The sequence below is a fragment of the Seriola aureovittata genome, chromosome 22, assembly GCF_021018895.1.
Source record: "Seriola aureovittata isolate HTS-2021-v1 ecotype China chromosome 22, ASM2101889v1, whole genome shotgun sequence".
Taxonomy (NCBI): Eukaryota; Metazoa; Chordata; class Actinopteri; order Carangiformes; family Carangidae; genus Seriola; species Seriola aureovittata.
The window spans coordinates 15,576,202-15,601,246 of record NC_079385.1 but is presented as its reverse complement, the minus strand read 5'-3'; the positions used below and the strand labels follow the sequence as shown (position 1 = coordinate 15,601,246).

Here is a 25,045-nt window from a genome sequence, read left to right as displayed (position 1 = left end):
TGATACATGTGTAACATAAGCTACACACACACACACACATCTGATAGTTAGCAATGACCTTCATGTGTAGACTTGAAACTTGTTTTTTCTTATTTCATTTTTTTAGATTAAATCAAAGAGACGCTGCTTAAATCCTTGAAGCCCATGGCCAACATTATTAATTCTAATTAGATTAGCCTTTTGCTTCCTCGAAAAAAAGAAATGGAACAGAAGACTTGCTTGTTTTTTGTGTGGTAATGCAGTCTTGGATAAGAGCCTCTTTTTTATTATTTTTTTTGTGCTGTGTAATTACGTGGGTTTGTGTAAGGGGCAGTGCCACCACCTCAAGTACTGTAGCGGGGGAGTGGAGCGCGAGGATGATGGAAAAGATGTTTAACTGGTTCGTCATCATGGAAAGAGTCTGTGACTGGTCTCTAGTCAAGGGAAAGAATTCAGGTTTTAACAAAACATTTTTTTTTTTTTTGCTTTCTTGTTAGGGAGTGCTCAGTTGACTGTTCATTAAACCTTTCTGAGCAGATTAGCAAATACAGCAAACTGTACATTTCTCCACATGTTAACACTGTGTGGGGCTGTAGTGTGAGAGAGAGAGAGAGAGAGAGAGAGAGAGAGAGAGAGAGAGAGAGAGAGAGAGAGAGAGAGAGAGTGAGAGAGAGAGAGAGAGAGAGAGAGAGAGAGAGAGAGAGAGAGAGAGAGAGAGAGAGAGAGAGAGAGAGAGAGAGAGAGAGAGAGAGAGAGAGTGAGAGAGAGAGAGAGAGAGAGAGAGAGAGAGAGAGAGAGAGAGAGAGAGAGAGAGAGAGAGAGAGAGAGAGAGAGAGAGAGAGAAGTCTCTGTTTTGCTTTTCAACAACCAGAAACTCAAAAAAGTGTCAGGAATGGATTTAAACTGTTTTATCTGCTCCAACATGAGCTGCAACTGTTAGCATTTCAAGCTAACTAGCTTTCTATCTATGCTACTGACTGGGGCTCAACAATTAATAGAAATATCCAAATCGCAGCAGCTGCAATCTTTTTTTTTTTTTTTTTTTTTTTTTAATATGAAGGTCAAATGTGTCACAACATACCATACATGCAGCATGTGGTGTTACAGATCATATTGTCCAGATGTAAGGGAACATGCGTGTTTGGTACAAGACCCAACAAAAATAACATCATCATTTTAACATCAAAAACAACGACTCCAACTGAACCTGTGGCGCATATCACAACCACAGTTTGGTTTGTGTTGTTGTTTTTTGTTTGCACATTGTTCAGCCTACTACTAACTGCACGTTACTGTCACTGTCTCCAGTTCTTATAAGAGTAACTTTATTTTCCCCCCAGGAGCTGATAGATTTTTATTAATCTAATCTTTATCATCGGGTCGTTGCCCTGCCCTCCCCGACTCCCTGTGGGTAAAGAGAAACACAGACTCGCTCATTTCCTCTCTACTTGAGATTGTCAGGGACAAGAACCAGAAACTGCCTTAAACAGCAGGCAGACCATGACGTAGACAAAACGAGACACATTATCATCTACGTGAGGAGCGATATAAATGTCATGGCGACTTGGCAGACGATACTGTGGGCGGGTCATGTCTGTACCTGGTAGCTGCAGGACATGTTGGCTCCTGGGTTAGATGTGGTTTACTTTGAGTCTTGGATCCTGGATGATGGCCCTGAAACCCTTGTGTCTCCTGGCTCTAGTTCACCAGTTGGACGTCGTCTCTTCAGTCTCCATGTTGGCACGGCGATGTAAAGGCAACTGCCCGCAGTGGTAGCACACTTAACTCAGCTTTTCAGGGTTTTTATTTACACTGTTGGCACTGTGCTTTTCAGTGAAAGGGACTGACTTTTCCATTGTGTTGCTTGGCTCTGGCTTGCAAGTTGACTAATGCTGCCTTAATTGTTGGCTGCATTTTGCAGCATTTTTACTCTTTCTATTTTTCCCACAGTGACACCCCCCCCCGCCTCTGTCAGCTTTTGTCCATTTCTAATGGCTTTAGCCAGCGTGCAGCTGTAGAGCTTTTTTTTTTTGCCTGTGTCTCCAGCAGCACTCAGCTGACCCACTAATGGAGGGGTTGTGTGAGGAAAGGCCGCAGGCAGCAGAAGGACTGCAGAGCTGCGGCTTAAAACGACCCGCCTCCGAGAAACAGCGTGGACCTCCTGTGGAGAAGAGAGGCTTTGAGGAAAAACACAGAGAAACCTTGAGTCAGTGAAGAAAAGGAAACATTAGCTGCAGACAACAGTGATTCTTACGCCTCGAGCATCTCCCTGCTTTATTTTTGAAATGACCCAGAGTGACTTTGGACGTGACGCGGTTCTTCGTCAAGATGGCATAATCTGAGAAGCTGGTCCCTTAAGGTTTTAGTGTTTGTCCTTGCTGCCCTCTTCTTTGACTTTTCCTTTCATGTCTTACTACAGACTCCTAAAAAGGATGCTGCCTTATTCATCAGGGAGAAGACAACAAGGTTAATGCTGACAGAATTCGTCTCAGCTTTATTCTGCTCGTCCTTGAGGATCTGTGTGATTGACGAGTGCAAATTGAGAGATTTTTATTTTTTTTTAATTTCAAGTTTTTTTTTATTGGAAAAAGAAATAGTGTTGAAACTTTGTAGCTGAAGTCATTTGTAACATGAAGAGAATAAAACACGCAGGAAGCCTCAGGAAGCAGAAATGTACAGAGTGCGTTCATGCATGTCAAGACACTGTGCTGTGTGTCTGCTGTTGGCCTGAATGGTGTTTACTCTCAACCCAAGGCCATGCAAAGCCTCTTCCTGATGTCTGAAATGTTTTGGCCACGGTCTCACTCTGCGGTTACCAGCCTTTTTTCGCTTGTGACCCTCACGTAGGAAATCACGCCTTGTGACGGGACGTGTATGTCGACAAGTTTCCTTATCGGAATGTAAGAGACGTCTGAAAAATCTCCGTATTTACACATTTCAAAACTCCTTGTGGCGTCCCAAGGCCAAGGTGCTCTAACTGATGTGTAAAATGTCAATGAATAATATAATAAATATAAAACCTAATCCTTGGCCTGTAATGACTGTGACTGGTTCTGTGAAGATTTTGCAGCTGCTTGCATTAAGATGTGAGACACTGCTGTGTTTGAGAAGTCTGGCAGGTTGAGTTAAATAAACAAAACAAAACAAAACAAAAAAAAAAAAAAGGAAATCAAATTTCACTCAAAAGTTAATCTGCAGCAATTTTTAAATTCAGTTCTTTGTTTAAGTCGTTTATTTAAAGGAAAATACAAACAACAAAAAAATCAATGATTTTTAACCTAGTCTAGTAGATTTTGGGCTTTTTGTATTGCGAAAATAACCAATAGCGACATGAGTCAGTTGCAGCCCTAATTCTTTATATAGTTTGGTATCTGTACCAAAATTCAGGGATCATCAGGCAGCAGTATCAACAGTTCCCAGCCCCAATAATCGTGGTATATTATTTATTTTTTATTTATTTATTTATATATATATATATATATATATATATATATATATATATATCACAGTGTAGCTCCTGTTTACATGTTGGCCTGTAGGAGACGGAGGCTGGACACCACCGGCCCACAGGGAGAGGTGAGAGGTGGAGTTATCTAACCTTAGAAGAATGCAGTTGTGTGTGTGTGTGTGTTTGAGTATGGTGAATCTGGGATGTGTGCGCCCGCTCCAACACTTTTCCAGCTGCAGGAACATTTCTATTGTCAGGCGTTAATCCGTAGTGACTCTCAGCCCCTCTGCCCTCGTCCTCGTGTCCACAGGGAATCTCTGTGAAGCACGAAGCTGGAATGTCAGGGGCCTCAGCAGACGACCTTGACTTTGACCTTCTTTTTTCTTTTTTTTGTGTCTGTGCATACAGAGAAGTACATCTGCAGATTATTACCTTGTCTGTAAATGATAGGTCCAGTGGAAAAAAGGATTAAAATAATCTGTCAGAACTGGTGTAAATGTAAAGCTCGGAGGGCTTTGCTTTCAATGCCTCGGAAGAATAAATCAAACGTACACACCCTTCTTTCTCGTGTGTGTCAGGGGAACATAATTCAATATTGCATGCACGGACGGCAGAATGGAAAGAAAGCTAGTAAATACAAGGTTGTTTGTTATCTGGGCCACGTTTGGTTCAGGAGGATTTGGTTTCTGTCTTGTGTCTTTGGGCAGACATGCTGGGAATCAGCGGCCCAGGAGAGAGGATGAAAGAAACACGGGGAAAAGAAAAATCTTGTGTACAAATCACAGCTCCACTAAAAAAGTGCTGATCAAGCGTCAGCCCTGGCTAAATGCTGTGCTATTGTTGCCAAGTGCACAGTTTTTACAAGTAGGCGTCCCATTAGTCCTACTTTTTTTTTTTTCACAGGCTGGTTGGCAAATGTTAGACGGGACTAGACGTGCCCCGACCGCTCTCCCTGCTCCTGTGATTGGTTAGGAGAAGAGGATGACGCCACGATGAGACATGAAGCCGTCATCCATCATTTGTGTGCATTGTTGGGAGAGTGGTTGTGAGCTTGTAGCCCACACGGCCAACACTTTGCTTTGAGCAGAAACGCATAGCTGCAGCCGGCCTCGCTGAGTCACAGAGAACCCACAGCTGAAGTCACATGACGGCTTAGATTACTGTCGCTTATAGTCTGAAGAGAATAAGGACGAGGTCTTAAATAGTCAATGTTTGACAGTTTTTCGTCATAAAACTCAAGTCTGCAATAAAAACCCACAATTTTATTGAATGTTTAAAGCCAAAAGGTAAAAGATAAGACGTGTTGCTGGTGTAAAAAATGCCAACATTGCAAAACATGGTTCTGTCGCACAGAAGCTTGTAGAAGCACAAATGTTAAAAAAGTGAAGTGTGATGTCATTAGCTAGTGCTGCGCGTTCACCTGCAACTTTTTTTTATTCTTTCATTTTGAAGATTTTTCGGTCCTTTTATTTAAAAAAAATACATGAGGCTGTTCTGCCTCCAAAAGTCCAGCCTTTGATAAACATCCCATGCACCCACTCATTTCATCAAGTGCTCAGAAAAGCCTGCTGTAGTATTGTTGTCTCCGTGGGATTTGACAGGCCCCTCCTCATCCAACCTCCCCTGCTGCACAGTAAACACTGAGACTGAAGTGGTCTTAAATGAATCTCACTAACACAATAGAAACATTGACGAAACCACTGAACGTACATTTCTGAATTAACCAGAATTGTGAGTCTAGATGACGCTGAGTTTGTTCCATCAAGCTATGATTGTGTTGAGATATGCCACCACAGAACAGCACAATGGATGTGAACACAATTCCATCGACAGTGTTGGTTTTAAAAGAATGGAAAATCAACATCCGTGTCATTTGATAAATACTGTTCCCATGACGCTGGATGAGCCACACACACACACTCGCACGGTTGTCATCAGAGCTGCAACTTTTTACAGCTGTTTTCATAATCAGTTTGATCTACGAGTCGTGTGTCAAATCAAAAATATCAAACCTTTTGATAGATCGAGTCTCTCAAATCTGAAGTATATGAATATCTTTGGGTTTTAAACTGTTGGTCAGATGAAACGAGGCATTTAAAGACATCACATTGGATTCTAGGAAACTGGGATGTTTATTTTGACCATTTTCTGATGTTTTACTGACCAAATACAATTCAATACCATAAATCAGATTAATCAATAATTAAAGAAATCGTTGGCTGCAGCCTTAGTTGTCAGGAGGCATATTTAATCTGAAGAAAGTCGTGAGGTCTGTGAGTGAGAGAGATATTAAAGAAAATGTCCTCACCATCGCAGATCTCTCACAGCTATCTGCATGACCAGGTACCACAAGGCGTAAGTGTAAGACCACGTGTTGTGTAATTGAGATGACTGACCACAGATGCCCCAAATTTAGACCTGTCAAGCTGTGCAGTCTGTCAGTGGACAGGAAAATTAAATATGCCTGTCGAAGAGCCAACTGCTGCTTCCGCTGTCGCCGCCCGACAGTCGGCGAACAGTTCATGAACGCTGGTGTCGGGATCGGTACCTCAGCTGATAAACCAGTGGCCGAGCCCTCTGACGGTCAGTGGCCACATCAGCCTCTATCCGGTGTCTCTGCTGTAATCAGGACCATGTAGGACCTGGCCGCCTGCCACCGCTAAAGCAGCAGACACAGTTCCTGATTTATCGTATCGGCTTGGCCCAAACAAGCAGGCACAGTCCATTACACCGCCGCCATTAGAGCAGCAATTGATCCAATTAAGTCGCAATAGAACGAGGGCGGCTGGACATCCAGAAACACGTCAAAATTCATTGAAGGAATGACATGAAGGGCAAGTCTGGGTCACCTTATCTCGGGTGGATGTGTGTCCTTGCAGAGTAAAGGCAGGTGTTGTTGAGCCATTCCTCGTCTCGCCTTGCATTTCAATGGGTAGAGATTGTTGTGCAAATGTTGTGGCTCCCAGCTAATGTTGGTTTAGTTCTGTCGCCGCGTAAATCTCACCGTGCAAGGATAACCCTGAGTCAACACGACAGGCCTCGATCTGAGACCCCCCCTCCCCCCGCACACACCCGAGACCTAGTGTGTGTGTGTGTGTGTGTGTGTGTGTGTGTGTGTGTGTGTGTGTGTGTGTGTGTAGGGGGGGTTACACAGACTGAAGCATAGGCTGCTGATGTCATGCAACGTCTCCACAACAAGGTTAAAGTGTTCTCGGTGTAACTTTGGGAGCAGATAGAAGATGGAGTGTTGTCATGGTGATTTTTTTTTTTTTCTTTCTTTTTTTGGTTGTACATCCTGTGCTACTGTGGTTTGAGTTGTCTGATTGAGGAAGGCGAAGATAGTTGAGCCATGAGGTCACGGTGTCCCAAAGGGGTTTGTGTGCGTGTGTGTGTGCGTGTGTGTGTGTGTGTGTGTGTGTGTGTGTGTGTACATGTAGTGTTTCCTCTAGGATGTTAAGGTGTTTTTTTCCTCAAAGGGATATGAGGAGACATTAACAAGCTAAATTATTCCATTCATTTGAATACAGAAAGCACACAAGGTTTTTAATTATTTCCGTCTGTATTTATTTAATGATTATGTAATTATGACATCGATGTCATCACGATGTTGATGCTGAACAAATACTGAAGGTCATGGTTTGAAAATATCGTCTATGAGCTTAAATTACTGATATGATATGAAAGAAAGGTCGGTTGGATGAATGCCCCCCCCCCCCTCCCGCTCCCTCACCCCCTCCTGACAGTGATATAATGGGAAAGAAAACGTCTCTCTCTGTTTGTGCAAACTAAAGAAACACTAGGTTCATTTGTTGGTTGCACAGTGGTGTTACAGAGTGGAGCTTCTTCCCGCACAAACCATCTGTGACAAGTGCAAAGAGCACACTGACCAACAACAGCCAAGTTTAACTCAGGCCTGACATCAAGTTACTGACACTATTAACATTAATTAATTAATTAGTGGCAGTTTTCATGACGAACTCTGTTCGTTTTAAATGGCTTTTATTGTGCTGAGATTATCGGAGGGAAGAAAAAGTCAAACAAGCAAAACTGTTTCTACTCTTTCAGATATGAGGATGTTTTTCTCTGTTTCTATATTATTATGAATGATAATAAAATTTAAAATGTTACCTTGGGCTTTCAGAAACGGCCTTGTGTATTTCTCACTATTTTCAGTGATAGAATTAATTAATTAATTAAGGCTCATGGATGACGAAAATAACCAGTAGTTACTGCCTTAGGTGTGTGTGGTCTTAAATGTCCTCTGCAGTGCAGCTATCGCTTGTGTGCTCATCCACACACACACACACACACACACACACACACACACACACACACACACACACACACACACACACACACACACACACACACACACACACACACAGGGTGATGTCAGACTGCCCCTGAACATTGCCCTCTCTATATCTCTGTATGAATATTCATATCATTTGCATACTAGTTGCATGTTTTGTCTAGCACAGTGAAGGTCAGAACAGTGAGATAACACAGCTGATCCACATTTTAAATGACTTGCTGTGTTTGTGTGTGTTTAGTAATTAAAGGCTCTACATTCATTTAAAACATTTCTCTTCTTCCTTTAACCCATTTGGCTTCCCCCTGCACCACTGTGTTACTTAAACTCACCATGTAAACACACCAGAGCTTCAGGCTCTTCCTGATACAGTATTTAAAGTTTGTGGCTGCCAGTCCTCATGTTCACATCCTCCCCCCTCCCTCTGCAGGATCTGTCTGAAGGCCAGGACCTCGACGGCTTGAGAGAGCACGCAACAGACGGAACGACCAGACCGTCAGACATCTGCAGCGGCACAGCGGGCAGCAGCATGGCGTCCATAGCCGAGTACTATGCTGGCAAGAGCGTCCTGATCACGGGAGCCACCGGCTTCATGGGGAAAGTGCTGGTGGAGAAGCTGCTGAGGTCATGCCCCGAGGTCAAAGCCCTGTACATCCTGGTCAGACCCAAAGCCGGACAGTCCATGCAGCAGAGGGTCAGCGACATGATGAAGTGCAAGGTAAGAGCTAAACGTGTCCTTGTGCATAATGTTTGACTTTCTGTGTGCCAACCCCTGGTGACCAGGACTGTGTATAAGTTTCACAGAAAACTTGTAATAATATATGAAGAGGAATTTTAAGAGGCAATTGTATTATTTGTGTTTTTTCAAAAGGCATGCCCTGTTGTAAAAATAATCCAGCTACAGTTCGCTGTAATAAACAGCTGAAACAACAGTTGATCCACTAATCCGCAATAAATTTGATCACTGATTAACAGTGTTAAATCACTTTTCAAAGAAAAACAACAGATAGATAATTTATCCCCTAGTGGACGTTTATGTGTTCAGTAGCTCATTAGTAACAATAATAATTGTGTTTTGTAATTTGACTGGTCAGGCGAAGCAGATGTCAGTACGGGCTCAATGAAACTTTGAAGGGGATGTTAAATAATCGAACCCAGAGATTAATCAGTAATAAGAATAAATGTTAGCTACAGCTCTATATATAATTTTTACCCTTATCAATATGACTCCAGGGAGTGGGTGTTAAAAGTGTTGAACTTTTTCCCAAATCCCAATAGTTGAACTGAGTGAATCTGCCGATACTGATTATAGATCTAATACCTGTGCTCTCATGCCTCTCCTCTCCTCTGGGATCATTTCAAGTCAAGTAACATGAAGCCAGGGATTTCTGTGGTGCTAATGAACGTCATGAATGTAAAGTGGAAATATTAATTAATAGAATTTTATAATCTGTATAGAAGAAACTGTATTTAATATGAGTCAGTCTCGCCTGGCCAATACCCGATCCTCTAGAAGAAGTCAGAATCAGAACCGATCCTGATCCGCAGAGCATCCCTGATACCCCCTGGTTGATTTGAGAGTATTTTTCACAGTTTATACCAACAACCTGAAGGTTAAACAAGTCCACAAATCGGACACGGAGGGCGTCCCATCAGTTGAAGAAACTCAGAATTGAATTTCATATTGTCAAAGCATCTGACTGTTTTTTTGTGTCACAGAATAACAGTGTGGAAAGCAACAAAGTTTTATCAACCTCGTCTTGTCTCAAAACACTATAAATGGGAAGCCGGGTGACTGAATGTAGAGGAGAGGTGAGAATGAGATGTGACTGAGCCCGGCTGATACTGGCCTCTGTCATCAGTCCCGCTGTTCGAACGTGTCAGAAGTTACAGATTGTTTTAGCTGAAACTATCTTGTCCTCAACAAACTGGGCTTTGACGGTGGATTTGTAATAATGTGAAACGTGGCATTGAGAGTCATTTGTTGAGAAAGCGATTACAGCAGCGCGTCGCACCAGGTGACACTCAGTATATTTGGACGTTGTGACTAATGGGCTGTTGAGTCAAATCACCTTTTTAAAACCAGGGATTGTTCAGAAGGCACTGCGGTTGTAAGTGTGTTTACAGAGCGATAGAAATTTGCTTGTGAATTACAGCAGCAGCTGCTGTTGCCATGGTGACCTGAACTTAATCACCCCAGAGGAGTCCAATAGTTCATCTTTGAGCTTCATAACAGACACATGGAGTCAGAAAGAAATGGAGAATAGTAAAAGGTTAACTGAGCCAGGAGGAGGAGGACGGATAATGAAGATGGGAAGGTTCTGGGACACAGGAGGTGAGGAGAGGACAGGGATCAAAGAAAGGTAGAGAGGGAAGGGGGTGGAGGAGACAGAAGCAGAGGGAGGAAGAGGAGAGAGAGGTAAAGAGTGGGTGGGATGGAGGATGAGCTCCAAATATGTGGTGTCAGCGGTATCGGGCCGAGCAGCAAAGCATGACTCGACAAAAAACTTCCAAACTGTGCTGGACTGAATGAGGACCGGAGGATTGACACAGGGTGTGTATTGATGTGCTCAGAAACAGCTGCTGCGTGCTCGTGCTGCTGCTCTGTTTGGGTGTTGTTGGCCTCAAACTGTCAGTGCACCTAAGAAAATCACACTTTCTCTGTATTCCCCTCTCAATTTTTTTTTTTCCGTCTCCCTCTTTATAGCATCTATTTTTACTGCTCTCATTGAACTTGCTGAATTCATTATTCTGCTCACTGCTGTGATCGCAGTGCAGCAGAAGAATTTGCCCCTTCATTTTTTATTTATTTATTTTATTTTTGCCTTTTCCTTTATTTCCCCCTCCATCTGGCTGAATGCTGAATGCCTCGATCATCCAGAGTTCACAGAAAACCTCTCTCGCCATGTAATTAATTCACTCTGACAAATAGCACAAGTGTAGAAGTGTCAGTTAACAACACCCAGTAATTGCTGCACTGCAGAAATGGGGTGAGTGGGCGACAGGGAGAGGAACTGATTAATTTATTTATATATATATTTTTATATATTTCCTTTTTGCCTGTGTCTGTATTTGCCAACATGTCAGCAACAGACCCATGTTATTTATGTGGACATGTAAAGGTGAGTTTTGCTTAATGTAATGCCACAAGTCTGTAAACCCAAACCAAAAGTACAGGCTTTTTCACAGTTAGCTGGATCAAATAAGATAAAGAAAAGCAGCAAATCCTCCCGAATGAGGAGCTGAAACTTGGGAAAGTTTGAAATGTATTTATTTACGACTAATCTATTTAATTGGCTAATCATTGCAGCTCTAAACAGGATAATTTTAGCCCAATAACATGTTGATGAGGATTAGCTGAGCCTTGTTTGAAGAACAGCCGTTATTGGAAATCCTCACAAAGATAAAACGGGATAAGAGGTTATCTCAGCTGCTCTGTGTCGCACCAGTGTCATGTAGATAAAACAATATCAATAAACCTGAAGATTTCAGACCTAGTGTTACACATCAGTAAAGTATTTAACTTCATATTCACTGATATCGACGTGTAATTTATCTTCTGCTAGTGTTTGCAGTGTTTCCCCCCCTTCAACAATTTTCCATTGGATTTGGCATCACTCTAATAGTGTTCGCTATCAGGACACTGCTTGATGCTCTGCCAAGTACAGACTCACTCATGCACAGTCCCCATTCAGAAGTGATGTCATTAAATTTCTACGACCACGGCCTCAAGAACCAATTGGTATTCATGCGAGTCCTCGGGTCAGTATTATTCTATTCAGAATCGGGATAATTCATGAAGGAGAACAGTGGTTTTGTCTCTCGAGTAGCCTCTCGTCTCATCCTTCAAGCCAGGCCAGTATCTTTCTTACCACCTGTTGCTAGGTAACAACCAGGAGATGTATCCCATGGTGTTTTTTTTGTTTTTTTTTCAAAGGATGCAATCAGGGCAGCTGCCCCGAGCAGGAAAAGGACAAGCTGATAGGAATCTCATTGTCTGTGTGCATCTCCACTGCACTGACTTTGACATTCAAGCAATGTGGGTCTGTCTGTGTGGAGACAGACAGACGGACAGTGGAAATGTTTAGACGCCTGCAGCTCTGGCTGTGGTGCCAGGAACTGAATGGCATGTCAGGCACTTGATGCAAGTAGGACTCTGGGTACACAGGGCTTCTCTCCTGCTCTGTGGCATGCTCTTCCCGCCTACTAGCGGGCCGCTGATATCCCGGTAACAGTCTTATGTTTCATCTCTCGGGCTGTGCAGCACCTTCGTACTGGAGGACCAGCTCTGCAGCTGCAAGGGCTGGGTTCACATGTCGGCTGGAGAGAGGTGGGAGGTGGAATCCTTTGGGTAGGATGCGGGAATTTTACCTCCAAAGCAGAATCCTGGATTGGAGGTTTACTCTGTATTACCATGGACCACTGCTTTAGAGGGTGTGCAAAATACATTTTATAGGCTAAAAAATGGATTCACAGTGAAACATTATTGATACCTGGGTACTTAAGCTCAGATTTCACCACTTCAAACCAAAAAGTCCTTTGAGTCTGAATCAAAAACTCTCAGCAAATACTTTCCACAGAGCGTCGTCTCCTCACGACATTCCCTGATTAAACAAAGTCTGCCTGTTTTACTTTACTAACATCCTGTCACTAGTTGCCAGTCTGTGAATTTGGCCAAGTGTTTGCTCACCATATTTGTTCAAACATGTCGTCTAATGGGCTGAAGTGGAGCAGAGCAGGCAAGATGCTGAACGAGTCGTTTATTGAGCAGATGTTGTGCTGTTGATTTGGCAAATAATAGTCGGCTCCGCTTTTCAATTCGATCCTCTGCATCCCCGTGGTTTCATTAATCCTCATTTTGAAAGAGTGCAGTCTTCATTTTGTGTATGCATTCTGAAGGGTCAAGAAAATGTTAATGTAATGATAAAATGATGATAAGCAGCTGAGATAATAAATCAAACTTATGATTCTAAACACAATTTCTACCCCTTTGGTTCTCAGTAACTTCATTTCCAAACCGGAGTAGCAGTTTTTGTAAACTAGGTTGGCTAGTTTGTGACGTTCTTCCTTCCCCTTAGATTTCCTGATGTTGGCATGATGTCAACACGCCTGCAGCTGACTCTAGAACAGAGAGATGGCTGGTGATTACTTCTTTAAACATCAGACTGACCTACGTCATTGAGATCATTGAGATTGTAAAGAGCTTCATGCCTTGAATACCAGAGCTGAGCTGAAGCAATGTCACAGTTGCGTCACTGCTGATGTTAAAGAAATAAGCCACACTTGTATCTTCTATGTTCATGGAGTTAAAAACTTGTGTTTTGTGAATGAGTTCATAAAGATGATCCAAAACCTGTGAGCTTCATTAGGCAGATTTTAGTGACATGTACCAGTATAACTACACTAAAGTTAAAGTATCACTTGTATAGAAACAAATGCCGTTTGTATCTTGATGGAAATGTTGAGCAATGTTTTCCTTCTCACTGCGAGAGATTGTGTGTTTCTAGGAAGCTAATGTGACTGCTAAATTATTGATGGTGGTTCATTTTAGAGACACATGGATGCAAAGTAACATACGGCACAAGGAAGTTTCTGCATGTACAAGCACAGTTGCACTCACTCACCTTCTAATTGACTCTCTCTGAGTCTTTCTGCAGCTGACGGTAGCTAAACAAGCAATCTCAGGGATATGTTATAGACCATGTAGATTTTTGGGTTCACAGAGGATTTTGTTTTGTTCCACATCGTGATGTGTGCTCTGTGTTGAGGTGCAGCCCTCTGCTCTGTGGTTTTCAGCCCTTTGCCCATTATCACACTCTGATCCAACATAACCATCGTTGTATTGATTTCCTCTTGTTTGCATCCAGAGCCAGGTGATCTCTCAAGATTTATCAATTCCTGCTTGCTCTAACAGGCAGCTCTTTGTTTCCACTTGTGGAGTTGGTGAAATTGCTGCCTTCATTGTTAACGCCATCCGTCAGCGCAGATGCACCTGAAGCATCTACCTCTCAATCCTGAAGCAAGTACAGACTGCTCTTAACCTCCTTCCCTGCCATCCCGTGGCGCATCCCTGATTTAAGTCTAAATCCTGGTTAATGTGTGGCATTGTGCACGGCAGCGTGTCTAAGACGCCTCAAGCTCTGTTAAAACGGCAACTTTTAGGGATGAGAGTGAGCAGGGTGACTTGGCATTTGCTGCATTGAGTACTGCTCTGACACAGCAACTCAAAAGGGGTAAGAGGTTGCGGCTGCCAGCATGGCACACTGCGAATCATTTGCTGCTCATTTGTTGTTGGTTGTCATGTGATACAGCAGGCGAGCAGACTGGGAGGCAACCACTAGCCCTACAACTCCTCCCCAGAGAGCCCCAGAGAGAGGGAACCAATGCTTTTGCGTATAATTAGGCTGCAAATTGACTCCAGTTTATGAAACAAATTAGCACATTAAAACGTCGCTGGTGAAGTCATTAAGGCAGTGCAGACAGGCGCTGTGAGTTCTTGGGACTGTTTTGGCCCGTCCAGTGCCTCTGCCAGGTGTCTCTCTCTCCCTCTCTCTCCACATTCATGTATTTCCACAGCTATCGATGACAGATGGGCCCGAGATGTGATATAATGGTTTTTACCACATTACTGTGGCCGCAGTGACCTGACCCTCAAGAATGATATTAAAGTCCTTCCGTCATGGGGAGGACACGTGTTTATCTATACAACTTCTGCTAATAGTGTTCACACATTGCTGTGAATGTTCACATTACCCTGAATGTGCCTTAAATATGCCCCACTTCATTATATGTTGAGCTAGTTTTTATAGGAGGGGAACAGCACTGGGCCCGTGATGGAGCCCTGGGGAACACCAAATGGAAATGTCAAAGATGATCAATGGTCAATGGTCAATACTGTATAAATGGCCGGAGGAAAGCAAACGAACTCAACAAATGGATCTTAATCGTGCTAGGACAAGAAAATCTAGAACCACATTTCGCCTTTAGTTGATAGTGTTTGTGGGTGTTATTGGTCGGGTCAAGATGAATGAAAACTTGCTTTTTGCCCCGTAAAGGGGGGGTGGGGTGGGGCAGAAGGTGTGGGAGAGGCTTTGGGATCGGGTGGCAGGACAGATGAGAAGCTGCTCTCCATATCAGAGCTGCAGTGGGTCATAATCTTGATGAACACGATCCTCTGTTTTCAGTCTTGCCTGTGAGACATGTTTTTTTTTTTTTTTTTTTTTTTTTTTTCCTCCTTGTCAGAACAACAATCAATATTGTGGAAGATGGAAAGGGTTCATAAACTGGCAGGTGGGTGGACAGCAAGATGTGCTCGCCACAGTACCGTGTTTCTGCGTGGTTGCAATGTAACCTTGGACTCTTGCGTTATCCTCGCCCCTGCACAGCTCATTTCAAAGGGCCTGATTTGCACTTTACACAAGAAATGTTAACACTTAAGGGCTGGTCGATCATCTTCGCAGTCCTCAAATGAGCGAACACAACCAGCAGCAAAGACTTGAGTCAGTATTTGGTGTCAAAAATGAGAACTTGCGACTTCACTTGGACTCAACTATAAACATTAGACTTGATTTGAAAGCAATAATATGAAGAATAAAAATAGAACAATGGCATCAGGTCAACCAAAGACCAAGTTAAATGTTTAAATATATTATAATTGATATTTGCCATATCAATTTAAATGGTGATAACAATGTCAATGTTGTGTTTACATCTTGTTTCTGCAGCCCTCAAGTGGCCAAAAAAAATTAGTTATTGCAAGTGTAGGACTAAGATTTGGCTGGCTGCCTCAGCATCACGCTCAAAGAAGCACATTGATTTCACCTTTCAGTCTCGGCTTATTCCTTGCGGTATTTAATGAGAACACAAAGGTCCTGCAGCACACATCTTAAACGCATATATTACTCATCATATTCTTGGAGGATTATAAAAGTCTCCCTGGCTCGGTGAGACGTTACTGTCTGAAAGGCTGGAATGCGATGCCACCGACATACCGAACGCCAAGCCCTGAAACTAAATTTTCCGTCACTGTAAACCTTATTAGTCTGCTCATATCGATTTTTTTCAATTGAGTTGTGTACAGTGATAGCCCAGAGCCAGACGTAAGAAGACCCTCCTATTTCATTAGTTTGCTTTGATGATCCTTTCCCCTCAATCCTCGATCACTCCCCTAAGAAACACTATAGACAGTTTTTACCTTAGAATAAAGCAGAACACTTCGTCCCTTGTTCAAATTTTGTGCTTTAATTTACCTTTTTTCTTCTAAAGTTTTCTTGGCACCCAGCAAGATCTGCAAGATTCATATTTTTAAAACGAATTAGTATTAAATCAGTGTTTTTAAAACAGTTTGGTGGATAGTTTCTAGCTCCGTCTGTGAGGGTTTTTTGCTCGGGAGCAGTGTTGAAATGCGTAGTGTCACAGGCTAGTTGAATCTGTTTTTTGTTTTTTTTCTGCGAGGCTCGGAGGGAGGCTAAGACATGGATGGATTGAAGACAGGGTGAAGACAAGTGGAGATGAACCCTTTTTCTCCTTAATATGCTAAGAGCCCCGGGGTTTAGTCATGTCTGTCGTTCTACACAGCTTCCCATGAGACTCCTCGCATTTCTGACTTCTCCCTAGGCTTAGCATTTTATCCTTTTAGTATGGGGCCTTGTCTTTTTGACGGACAGGAAAGAGAAGCTGCCTGGTATCTGGAAAAATAAGTTATCTGCATCCTCCACCATATATAGACTTGCGCTAACGCCAATAGTTGACAGAGCCGGAGGAGTTTTGGTCATTGTAATATCTTTTGGAAAAACAGATTTTTTTTCTTTTTCTCCCTCTCAGAAAACCGGCTCACATCCTATTATTCGACTAATTTAAACAGTGCATGTGAGGAAATGGAGGTCAGCGCTGAGAGTGCAACTGTTAATTGCTTCTGTCTGACACACTTTGGCAAACCTTCCTTAGCTACAGTAAATTTTCCGGCCTGTTCGCTTCCGATTGGTGATGTTCGGTTTACTCAGCCAACATGAACAAGAAACTACCTTTTGAGATGCTCAAGATCATGGAAGATGACGGGTTGAGTTTCTCAAAACGCAAGTACTTTGCAAGTTTCTGTGCATGTATGAAGGTTTTTGTTTGTTCGTAAAGATGCAGAACCTCTTCACTCGCAACGAAAGCTCGGATATGCTGGAAATGAACTGGTTTGTGAGACTATTTGGCCCAACAGTGTCTGAAATACCACATTCAACCCCCTCTAAGACTGCCATCATAGGGGTAATTAATGCAGCTTGAGAGAGAAACGCTATCTGCATCCACACACCTTGTGGCTTCGTGAAGTGAACAGGATTCAGGTTTTCAAAGTGTCTGTTTTGGAATCATCTTCAGAAAGGTGTCGGATGTGGGTTTCAGACACCCTTCAGTGATTCAACGAGCACTTTGTTTGAACTATACTGACCCCTTATGAGTCTAGAGTCTACAGCAGTCAAACATGTCATGCTACACCTCCTGAAAGTGTGAAGAGCATGGCCATCGTTAGCTGTGTCCTCTTGAGACCTGACATATATGAGGACCTCCTCCTAAAGACCAGGAAGAGTTGACATTTTGGTTTCATAAATTTTTTACACGGTGCAAAAAAAAGAACACTTTCCAGTTGCTTTCCTCACCGGTTTCTCACAGCTTTTGTGCCTTTTCCACTTTTTTTTTTTTTTTTTTTACTTGTTCTTTCTCTCACCGTCAATCGCTTAGGTCCAGGGGAAAGGTCTGTAGAAAGGGGCCGTGAATAGAGCGGAGCCCAGTTAGAGGCCAGTGAGTGAGAAGAGAGGCTGTTTAAATGGCATCTCGGGTTGCTGGGCTGAAAGGAAAGTGCCATTAGTGTTGGGTTTCTGTGAAAGTCCACAGAGCGGATGCTTCAAGCACTCTTGATGGAAGATTTATTGCTCTTGGGGTCTTAAAGATGGCAGTGCCCAGTGCAGAGAGAGGACAAATGGTGACCACATGTAGAGGCCAAGTTAACCAAGGCGAAGTCACCGAGGAGAACTGACTATCGATGACCTTGATCGTTGTTTGTTCTAGGACATGACTTTGTTACTAAATACAAGATGTACGACCAAAACACTTGTGGTTACACAGCAGGAAAGGCTGTGGTGATGTTCTCCGCTAACAAGAGCATTGAGGAAATGCAAACTGGTGGACTATTGTCTTCCTGTACAAGGCAGTTTGCTCATTGATGCCCGTGGGCCGGAGAAGGGTGCAGTGGTAAATGCGAGCGATGGAAGGCTGGCACAAGACCACTTATCATCCAAAGGGCCTTTTTACAAAAACAACCCCACAATCCCACAATGCCATTCTCTGCCTGTGTCCACAACAAAGAGCCCTCTGAAGCCCACATTCTACAGCCTCATTCAACCCCTCTGACCCTGATGCACTTTCTGCTTTGTGGGTCTTTCTCTAGTTTAACTTTGGCTGAAGAGAGCTGATTATATTCGCTGGTTAACAGTCATGCTACTATATTTATGCAAGGTGGTAGTAGTGGAATGAGAGTGTACACTGGAAAGTTCAAATTTTATCTCTCAAGTGTGCAGTAAGTGAGAGGCCTGCGTGTAGTAAATCAGAGGTATTTCAAAAGCAGTTTCGTACAACCGACTGTTGCAGATCAGAGTGAAGTGAGCAGCTGGGAAGGAAATGAGAAACTCCTCTTTGCTTGGAGCTGCACTCACCGCAGAGCAAAAGTTTACAGGCAAAAGGGCTGAAGATTCTGGCTATTAGTGACTCAGTATTTGTGTCTCATGACTCTAAAGTCTTGAATTACTTTACGGATTAAACGTACGTTTCCACAACCTCAGTTTGTAAAATTACCGTGCAGAATATTGCACTTAACTTTAACAGATATTTCTTGACTTTTAAATATTTGTACTTATAAATAGTTAGCAGGTAACAAGACAAGAGTTAAGTAAAATGACAATGAATATGAACTGAATAAATGTGTTTCAAGCTGGTCTACGTTAACAGCATTGATTACTGTGTACATACAATATTGACATGATTGAAAAAAAAAAAAATCAATCTGCAACATTTTGCACATGGACCACATCTAAAAATTGCTGCTATTGAGTAAATGCATCTTAACGCCCCTTATTGGTGAGGTTTATGAAATCCTGTGGAAACGGCGCTACCACAACAGCTACAAAACACTATAGAAAACTGTTAAAGGATCATTTTGATGCAGGTTTTGTCACACTGACGAGATGAACCTGCATTTGTGCACATTTGCACTGTGCAGCAGCTATTGGTACTGACACGTATTAAATCATAACCCAGTTTATTGTGACAGTCGCATGTTTCAAACACTACGGTAACCTTATGGGAGCTGAGAGTACTTTCCCTAAAGCTTGTAAAAGAGCACAGCGTATCGCGGTTAAGAGTTCCACCTCAGTCAGACCAACTCTTCTCGTTTCAGCCGTGAGGAGTTTGTTCTCTGCTGTTTCTAGTGTTGAATTGCAGAAGTGGTTTTTTTGTCTCAACGACACCTTCAAACCTCATAATGACAATCACAGTAGTAAAGTGATGAGCAGCAGCGACGGTTTGTTCACGTTTTGGGGAGTTTGGTGTTCCAGAGAGTGAGGTGTTCATCGACCGGGTTTATCCCCAAAAGGCCTCGGCTCTTCTTTTTGACTGACAGTGTCACACTGCACTTTGACCTGGCGAGTCCCTGGCAGGCACTGTATGTGACACCACACCACAAGGTGTATAAGAAGAGTTCACATTCGCTCTTAGGATAAACTTCCTCAACACACCACCCACAAGATTTCACAGCTTATGGGCCACTGCCAAAATCTGGGGTGGTTTGTTTTCGTTGCCAAGCTCCACACCCTCAAGAGGAAGTTGAACTGAGGTCATCACATGACATCATCAGCAGCTCTGTGAATCACACAGTGAAGAGGGAACAGTTTGTGCAATAAAACACATCAAGATTTGGTATTTTTGGAAAGATTTTTGTGAGAAAGCTGCACACAGAATCTCCTCTCCTACTGCAGCTCTGTGCACACTGTAGGTCTCCGTTACTGCCAGCTGTTTGCCTCGAGCACAGGGAGGGGATACGCTATTATTTTTGCATTACGTAATAACAGCAGTGCTACACTATCATGCAGGAAATATTGAACACACCCACCCTCCCCCCCAGTCAGAGAATGGTTCTGGGTTATGACTTTACATACTGTACATCAGGACTTGTGCCTAAAATGGGCAGCGTGGTGTATTGGAGAGAGGAACAGCATAACAAAGCAGAGGGACTGATGGGGATAAAGAACATGAATATAAACAGCTGTTTGAAGCTGTTTAATTCAACGTCTGTCCTCTTCAGTAGGAGTGCTCTGCTTTACTAGGACAGCTCATACACACACAGCAGCAATTTCATAACAGAGTGAGCGTGCACTTTGATGCCAATCCCCTCACTTCCCCTCTCATTCACCCTCTTTCTCTTCCTCTCGTGCCATCTCTTACCATCTACGTGTAAAATGTCTTTGTGCACGGCTGCCACACTGCCAGAAATGTCAGCCACGCCGGAGGAAAAGCAGCACCAGCTCTTTTGCGACTCCCGATTCGAACCGCACAGAGAAACGCGTGACGCAATATGACATCTGACTGCCTCCCCCCCCCCCCGGCTTTGGTCGGCGTCACCATGCAACACAGTGCACAGTGGGTTCATGTAAAGTCGTGCAGGGACTGTGATGCAGCCGCTCGGCAGGGTGCACCGCAGTGTCAGGCGGGCGAGGGCTGAGCGAGACATGAGCTGGTAAATCTAGACGAGGGTTCACTTAATCCCCCTCCATGTTGGAATGTGTGCAGTCCTCGGTGAGCAAACAGCAGTGTAAACAGGTGGAATAATAATATCACACAGGCAGGGCTTTGTGTTGGGTTACACGATTTACATTTGTGAATTGAATATGTAGTGCATGAGTGCACAGTATGTCACACACTTGTCATCACTTAGGCAGTTGTAAAGAGCGGTTTAGCTTCTGAAGAATGAACTGCTGGTGCTCAAACATTTCTTTTATCAAGAAAAATGCCACAGAAACATTTGCTGCTTTTTAAAAAAAATTTATGGTACTACAAATTGAATATCTTGTTGGTTCTGGCCTGTCGATTGTATAAAAAAATTTTTTAAAAAAAGAGTAGTTTGAAGATGTCGCCTTGAGCTCAGTAAAAATGTGATTTCATTCTTTACTGTTTTCTGAAATTGTGGAGATGAACAACTAATTGGAATCACTGTTCGCTGCCAAACCCTGGCACACAGATGTTGTGCTTTTCCCTTCAAATTCCACTGAACAGAAGGACAAATATTCAGTCTTGTATTACAGTACATGTTTGTTATGTACACACTGTATACAGCAGGTAGTGCATTCCTCAATGAGGAGAGCAGCTCTCTGGGATTATTCAATGGTGTGTGTGTGTGTGTGTGTGTGTGTGTGTGTGTGTGTGTGTGTGTGTGTGTGTGTGTGTGTGTGTGTGTGTGTGTGTGTGTGTGGGTCATTTATCAGGAAACGCGCCTCAGCTTCATTCATGGCCCTGACACAGGTCCGCAGCCGCAACACTGATGGACTACATGGTGCAACCCAACCCGCATGTCACACCTACAGCATACCTGGCCAAAGTAGCCTTCATATAAAAGTGCAAATATTGACACAGTCCTATTTCCTTTCAGTGGAGTAAATAATACGGTGGCTAATTAGCCAGAAGTCGGGTCGTTTATTGACTTATTGTCTTTGCTATGAGGCCGAGGCAACCTTAGACTTTGATTGGAAGTGTGTTTCCCTCGTCTTTGCCAAGAGACCAGAGGAAACCTACAGAGCTTCCACACGGGGGTTTTCAGTGGCTACTAATATGTGTGTTAGTCGTATTGTGCGTCTATATGAATTTGAGATTTTGCTGTAGTGTTTACACAGTGATTGTTCGCTGTTTTTATATTAGGACATTTTCAGGCTGCGTTATGACGATATTGGCTTTTCATGATTGTTGCATCACTGTTATTTATGTAGTGGTTTGATTTAGCAGATATTTAATTTTCTGGGTCGGGTTATTGTTTCTATAGATGGATTGTACAGGAAATCAGAACATATATGAATACCATAATATATAGACTGTAAGAGATTATTTTATCCTCATACCCACCTCAAGCTGCTACTGCTGTGTTAGTGCTGCAACAAGTGATTATCCTCATCATCAATCGATTGATTTCACTTCAGCAGTAAATCTAAAATGTCAAATTAAACAAACGACCATCAGCCCTTAATTGATTTTTTTTTAATTATTTCTGACCAACAATAAAAAAAAAAAATATATATATAAAAATTTTTTTAAAGATGTTAAAAAAAGATTTATTAAAAATTAAGAAAATCCCAACATGAAGGGAGGAAAATATTTGAGCTCTACCACCAGGTTTTATCGGCTGTCAGCGCCGAGGTTTTGTGGTCAAAGTGTCCCAGGAGGGGAAGGTCACGCAGCCTCATCACCGTGAAGCGTCTCTGGTAAGACACAGTAGCAGAGGCGTTACACTGCTTTCTCGTGATGTCTGTGTTTAACGGGATTGTTTTCAAAAAATGAAACGGGACCTGCAGCACGCATCATAAACATCTTGTGGCGATATCAAAACTTCACGTGACACATGGAGGATTATTCAAAGTATCACGTTTGCTATCTTTGCTGACTTGACATCATTTGCATTCCTTGTGCATTCCTGATATTTCAGAGTTTAGCTTCCGACACCTGAGTCAGTTTTTATAGTCGATCTGCAGCCGGCCTCCAGCTCTCCTGCTAGATGGGCACGATTATAAGTGGCATTTAAGTTGTGCCGCTTTATTTATTCTCTTGTTGTTCTTGAATGCAGCTGTTTTATTTTTTTTTAATTTTTTTTCCTGTCTGCAGCTTTTCGACCGCGTGAGGGAGGACAACCCCGACTTCCACCAGAAAATCATCCCCATCAGCAGCGAGCTGATGCAGCCGGGCCTGGCCATCAGCCCGGAGGATGTGGAGAAGCTCACCGGCTGCATCAACATCGTCTTCCACTGCGCCGCCACCATCCGCTTCGACGAGCCGCTCAAGTGAGGATCACAACACGCTCACCTTCTCTTCACCATCCTCTCGTACATTAACACAAAGAATACTCTGCCTGCACGCTTTAGCTCTTCTAAAAAACATTCGAAAACCAGCTTCTTATTTATTTTTTTTTGTGGATTTCACTGAACCAGAGATTTCACCAAAGACAACTTCACGTTATTGTTGGGTAAATGTTCCTCCTTCTTGCAGGAGCTTCCTGTTGTGAGACGTCACTCCAGAGGAAACGTTGCACTGTTTTATTGATCTAAAGCAAAGAGGAAGCAGAGCAGCAGGATGAGGATGTGGAGAAGTCAGCTGCAGTACAACAATAGATGATTCTGTCTGTATTCAGTGAGGCACAGATATTGAAATTAGAAGGTAATAATGAGACAAATGGGGGGTTTTAACTAAGAATATCTCCTCATGGTTCCCAGAGGATGAGCTCTGAAGACTTTACCTGCAGCTCCACCATCAGGTCGACACTTGCTTTGACAGATTTGTCTTAACATTTGAGTCTTAATACTTTGGTTTATGATCAAAAACCTGCAAAATAATAATTCCCATCAGCCTCAGATGTACTTAGTGTTCGGTGCTAATTAACTTATGATAAACTAAGATTGTATACATTGGCATTTTGACACGGTCACAGTGAGCATGTTGCTATTCTAGCTTTTTGCATTTAGCTCAAAGCTTCACTGCGTCTGTTTACGTCCTCAGTGACATCACAGACTGAGCACACTGTGCATGCGTCCGTTTCTCTAGCGACCCTGAAGGGCACAAAAAACCATCCTCAACAGCAGCATGTTCCTTTCTCGTTTCATTAACGGCACAGAGGAACTCATAAATAATGGTCCATTACTGTGACAGTGGCCGTCTGCTGATCCCAGGTCTGCTTTGATCCTCTGTCATCAGCTTGTCGTGCCACCTCAGCTTCACCTGCTGTAGGATAATGAAGCTACAGCAGGAGATTTCGATGAGGCAAATCGCAGCTTCACTTTTTCAATTAGCCGAGCCGCGGTTGTGAGCGCTGGTCTGAGGTCTGTATGTCAGAGCGCTGCGCTGACACTGAGCTGATGGAGAGTAGGAAAACTATCTGTTTACACTGTGTTTAAAACTATATACAAGCACACAGACATGTGTTCCACTGAGACAAAGAAGTCTCAGTGGAACACATGTCCCTTAAAACAACATTTAGATCATAATGGTGGGAGCTAAATAAAATATTTTTTTAACAGTTGAACAAATAAATAAAATGAGCAGGGTTTTGTTGGGGGCTCATCAGACTCCTAGGTTGGTGAACCAGGTGAATTCATTACCTCAGAAGCACTGAAGTCCAAGCTAGGACCACGCATCAGGCCTGTATAAAGATGTTTTATTTATAGAGACACTCAGACACTTCAGACGAACTGTTCAAAAAAAAAAACTCAAAAGACAGAAAGTTCAAGGCAGCAGAGGGGATTCATTCAAACATTAAAAACGGCTCTAAAAAGATCATTTTTGAATAAATTCTTAAGATAAATCGAATTATTTCCAATATGAGTAAAAGAGGAAGAGTGCTACTGCTTTAGAACCAGTTTTTATCAAAGCCACAATTGTGTGTGTGTGTGTGTGTGTGTGTGTGTGTGTGTGTGTGTGTGTGTGTGTGTGTGTGACTGCCCCTTCAGGAATGTGACAATAAAAGGAAGCTGTTTTGATCATTCGCATCTAATAAACAAAGTGGATTTGGAGTTTGTCGAGTTTGTCGACCAGCAAGTGGAGAAACTGTGGAGCAGAAAATGTCGAGTGCAGTATGTTGGATTTTATCTGATATGTTATATACATGTATTTGTTAAAAAAAAAACATGTTGAGGTCTTTTTGGAGGCGGGACATTTATTAGATTTGAGTGACAGCTCAGTTTGGATTCTCTCTCTCTCTCTTCCTTCCATCTTTCTCTCTGAGCGACCTTCACCTCCTCCTCTTTTTCTTTCCCTCCACCCTTCTCCATGGAGCTTTCACGCCCCTGTTCACTCTTTTCTGGCGCTTCCCTCCCTCTCTTGTCATCTGTGGGAGCCATTACTCTGGTGTAGCGGCCGCAGCCTTGTGAGCAGAGCGGAGGCATAAATCACACGACTCGGGCGTCTCTGTTTAAGGTTGGAGACTGTTCATGCTGACAACCTCAGCTGCTCTTTATCGTCCGCAGGTCTTTATTCACACTTAAAGGATCATTCCTGTTTATTCAAACATGGATATTATT

The 25,045-nt window shown here is 42.9% G+C and overlaps 1 protein-coding gene across 2 annotated transcripts in view; it reads left to right on the top strand.

Annotated features, from left to right (window-relative positions):
- Nucleotides 1-25,045, top strand: part of si:dkey-97m3.1 (fatty acyl-CoA reductase 1) — a 53,994-nt gene that overhangs the window by 12,840 nt on the left and 16,109 nt on the right. For both annotated transcript variants that reach the window (XM_056367456.1, XM_056367455.1), the window contains exons 2-3: nucleotides 8,170-8,457; nucleotides 22,641-22,816. In XM_056367456.1, the coding sequence (XP_056223431.1) occupies nucleotides 8,170-8,457; nucleotides 22,641-22,816 (464 nt within the window). The remainder of the gene's footprint in view (nucleotides 1-8,169; nucleotides 8,458-22,640; nucleotides 22,817-25,045) is intronic.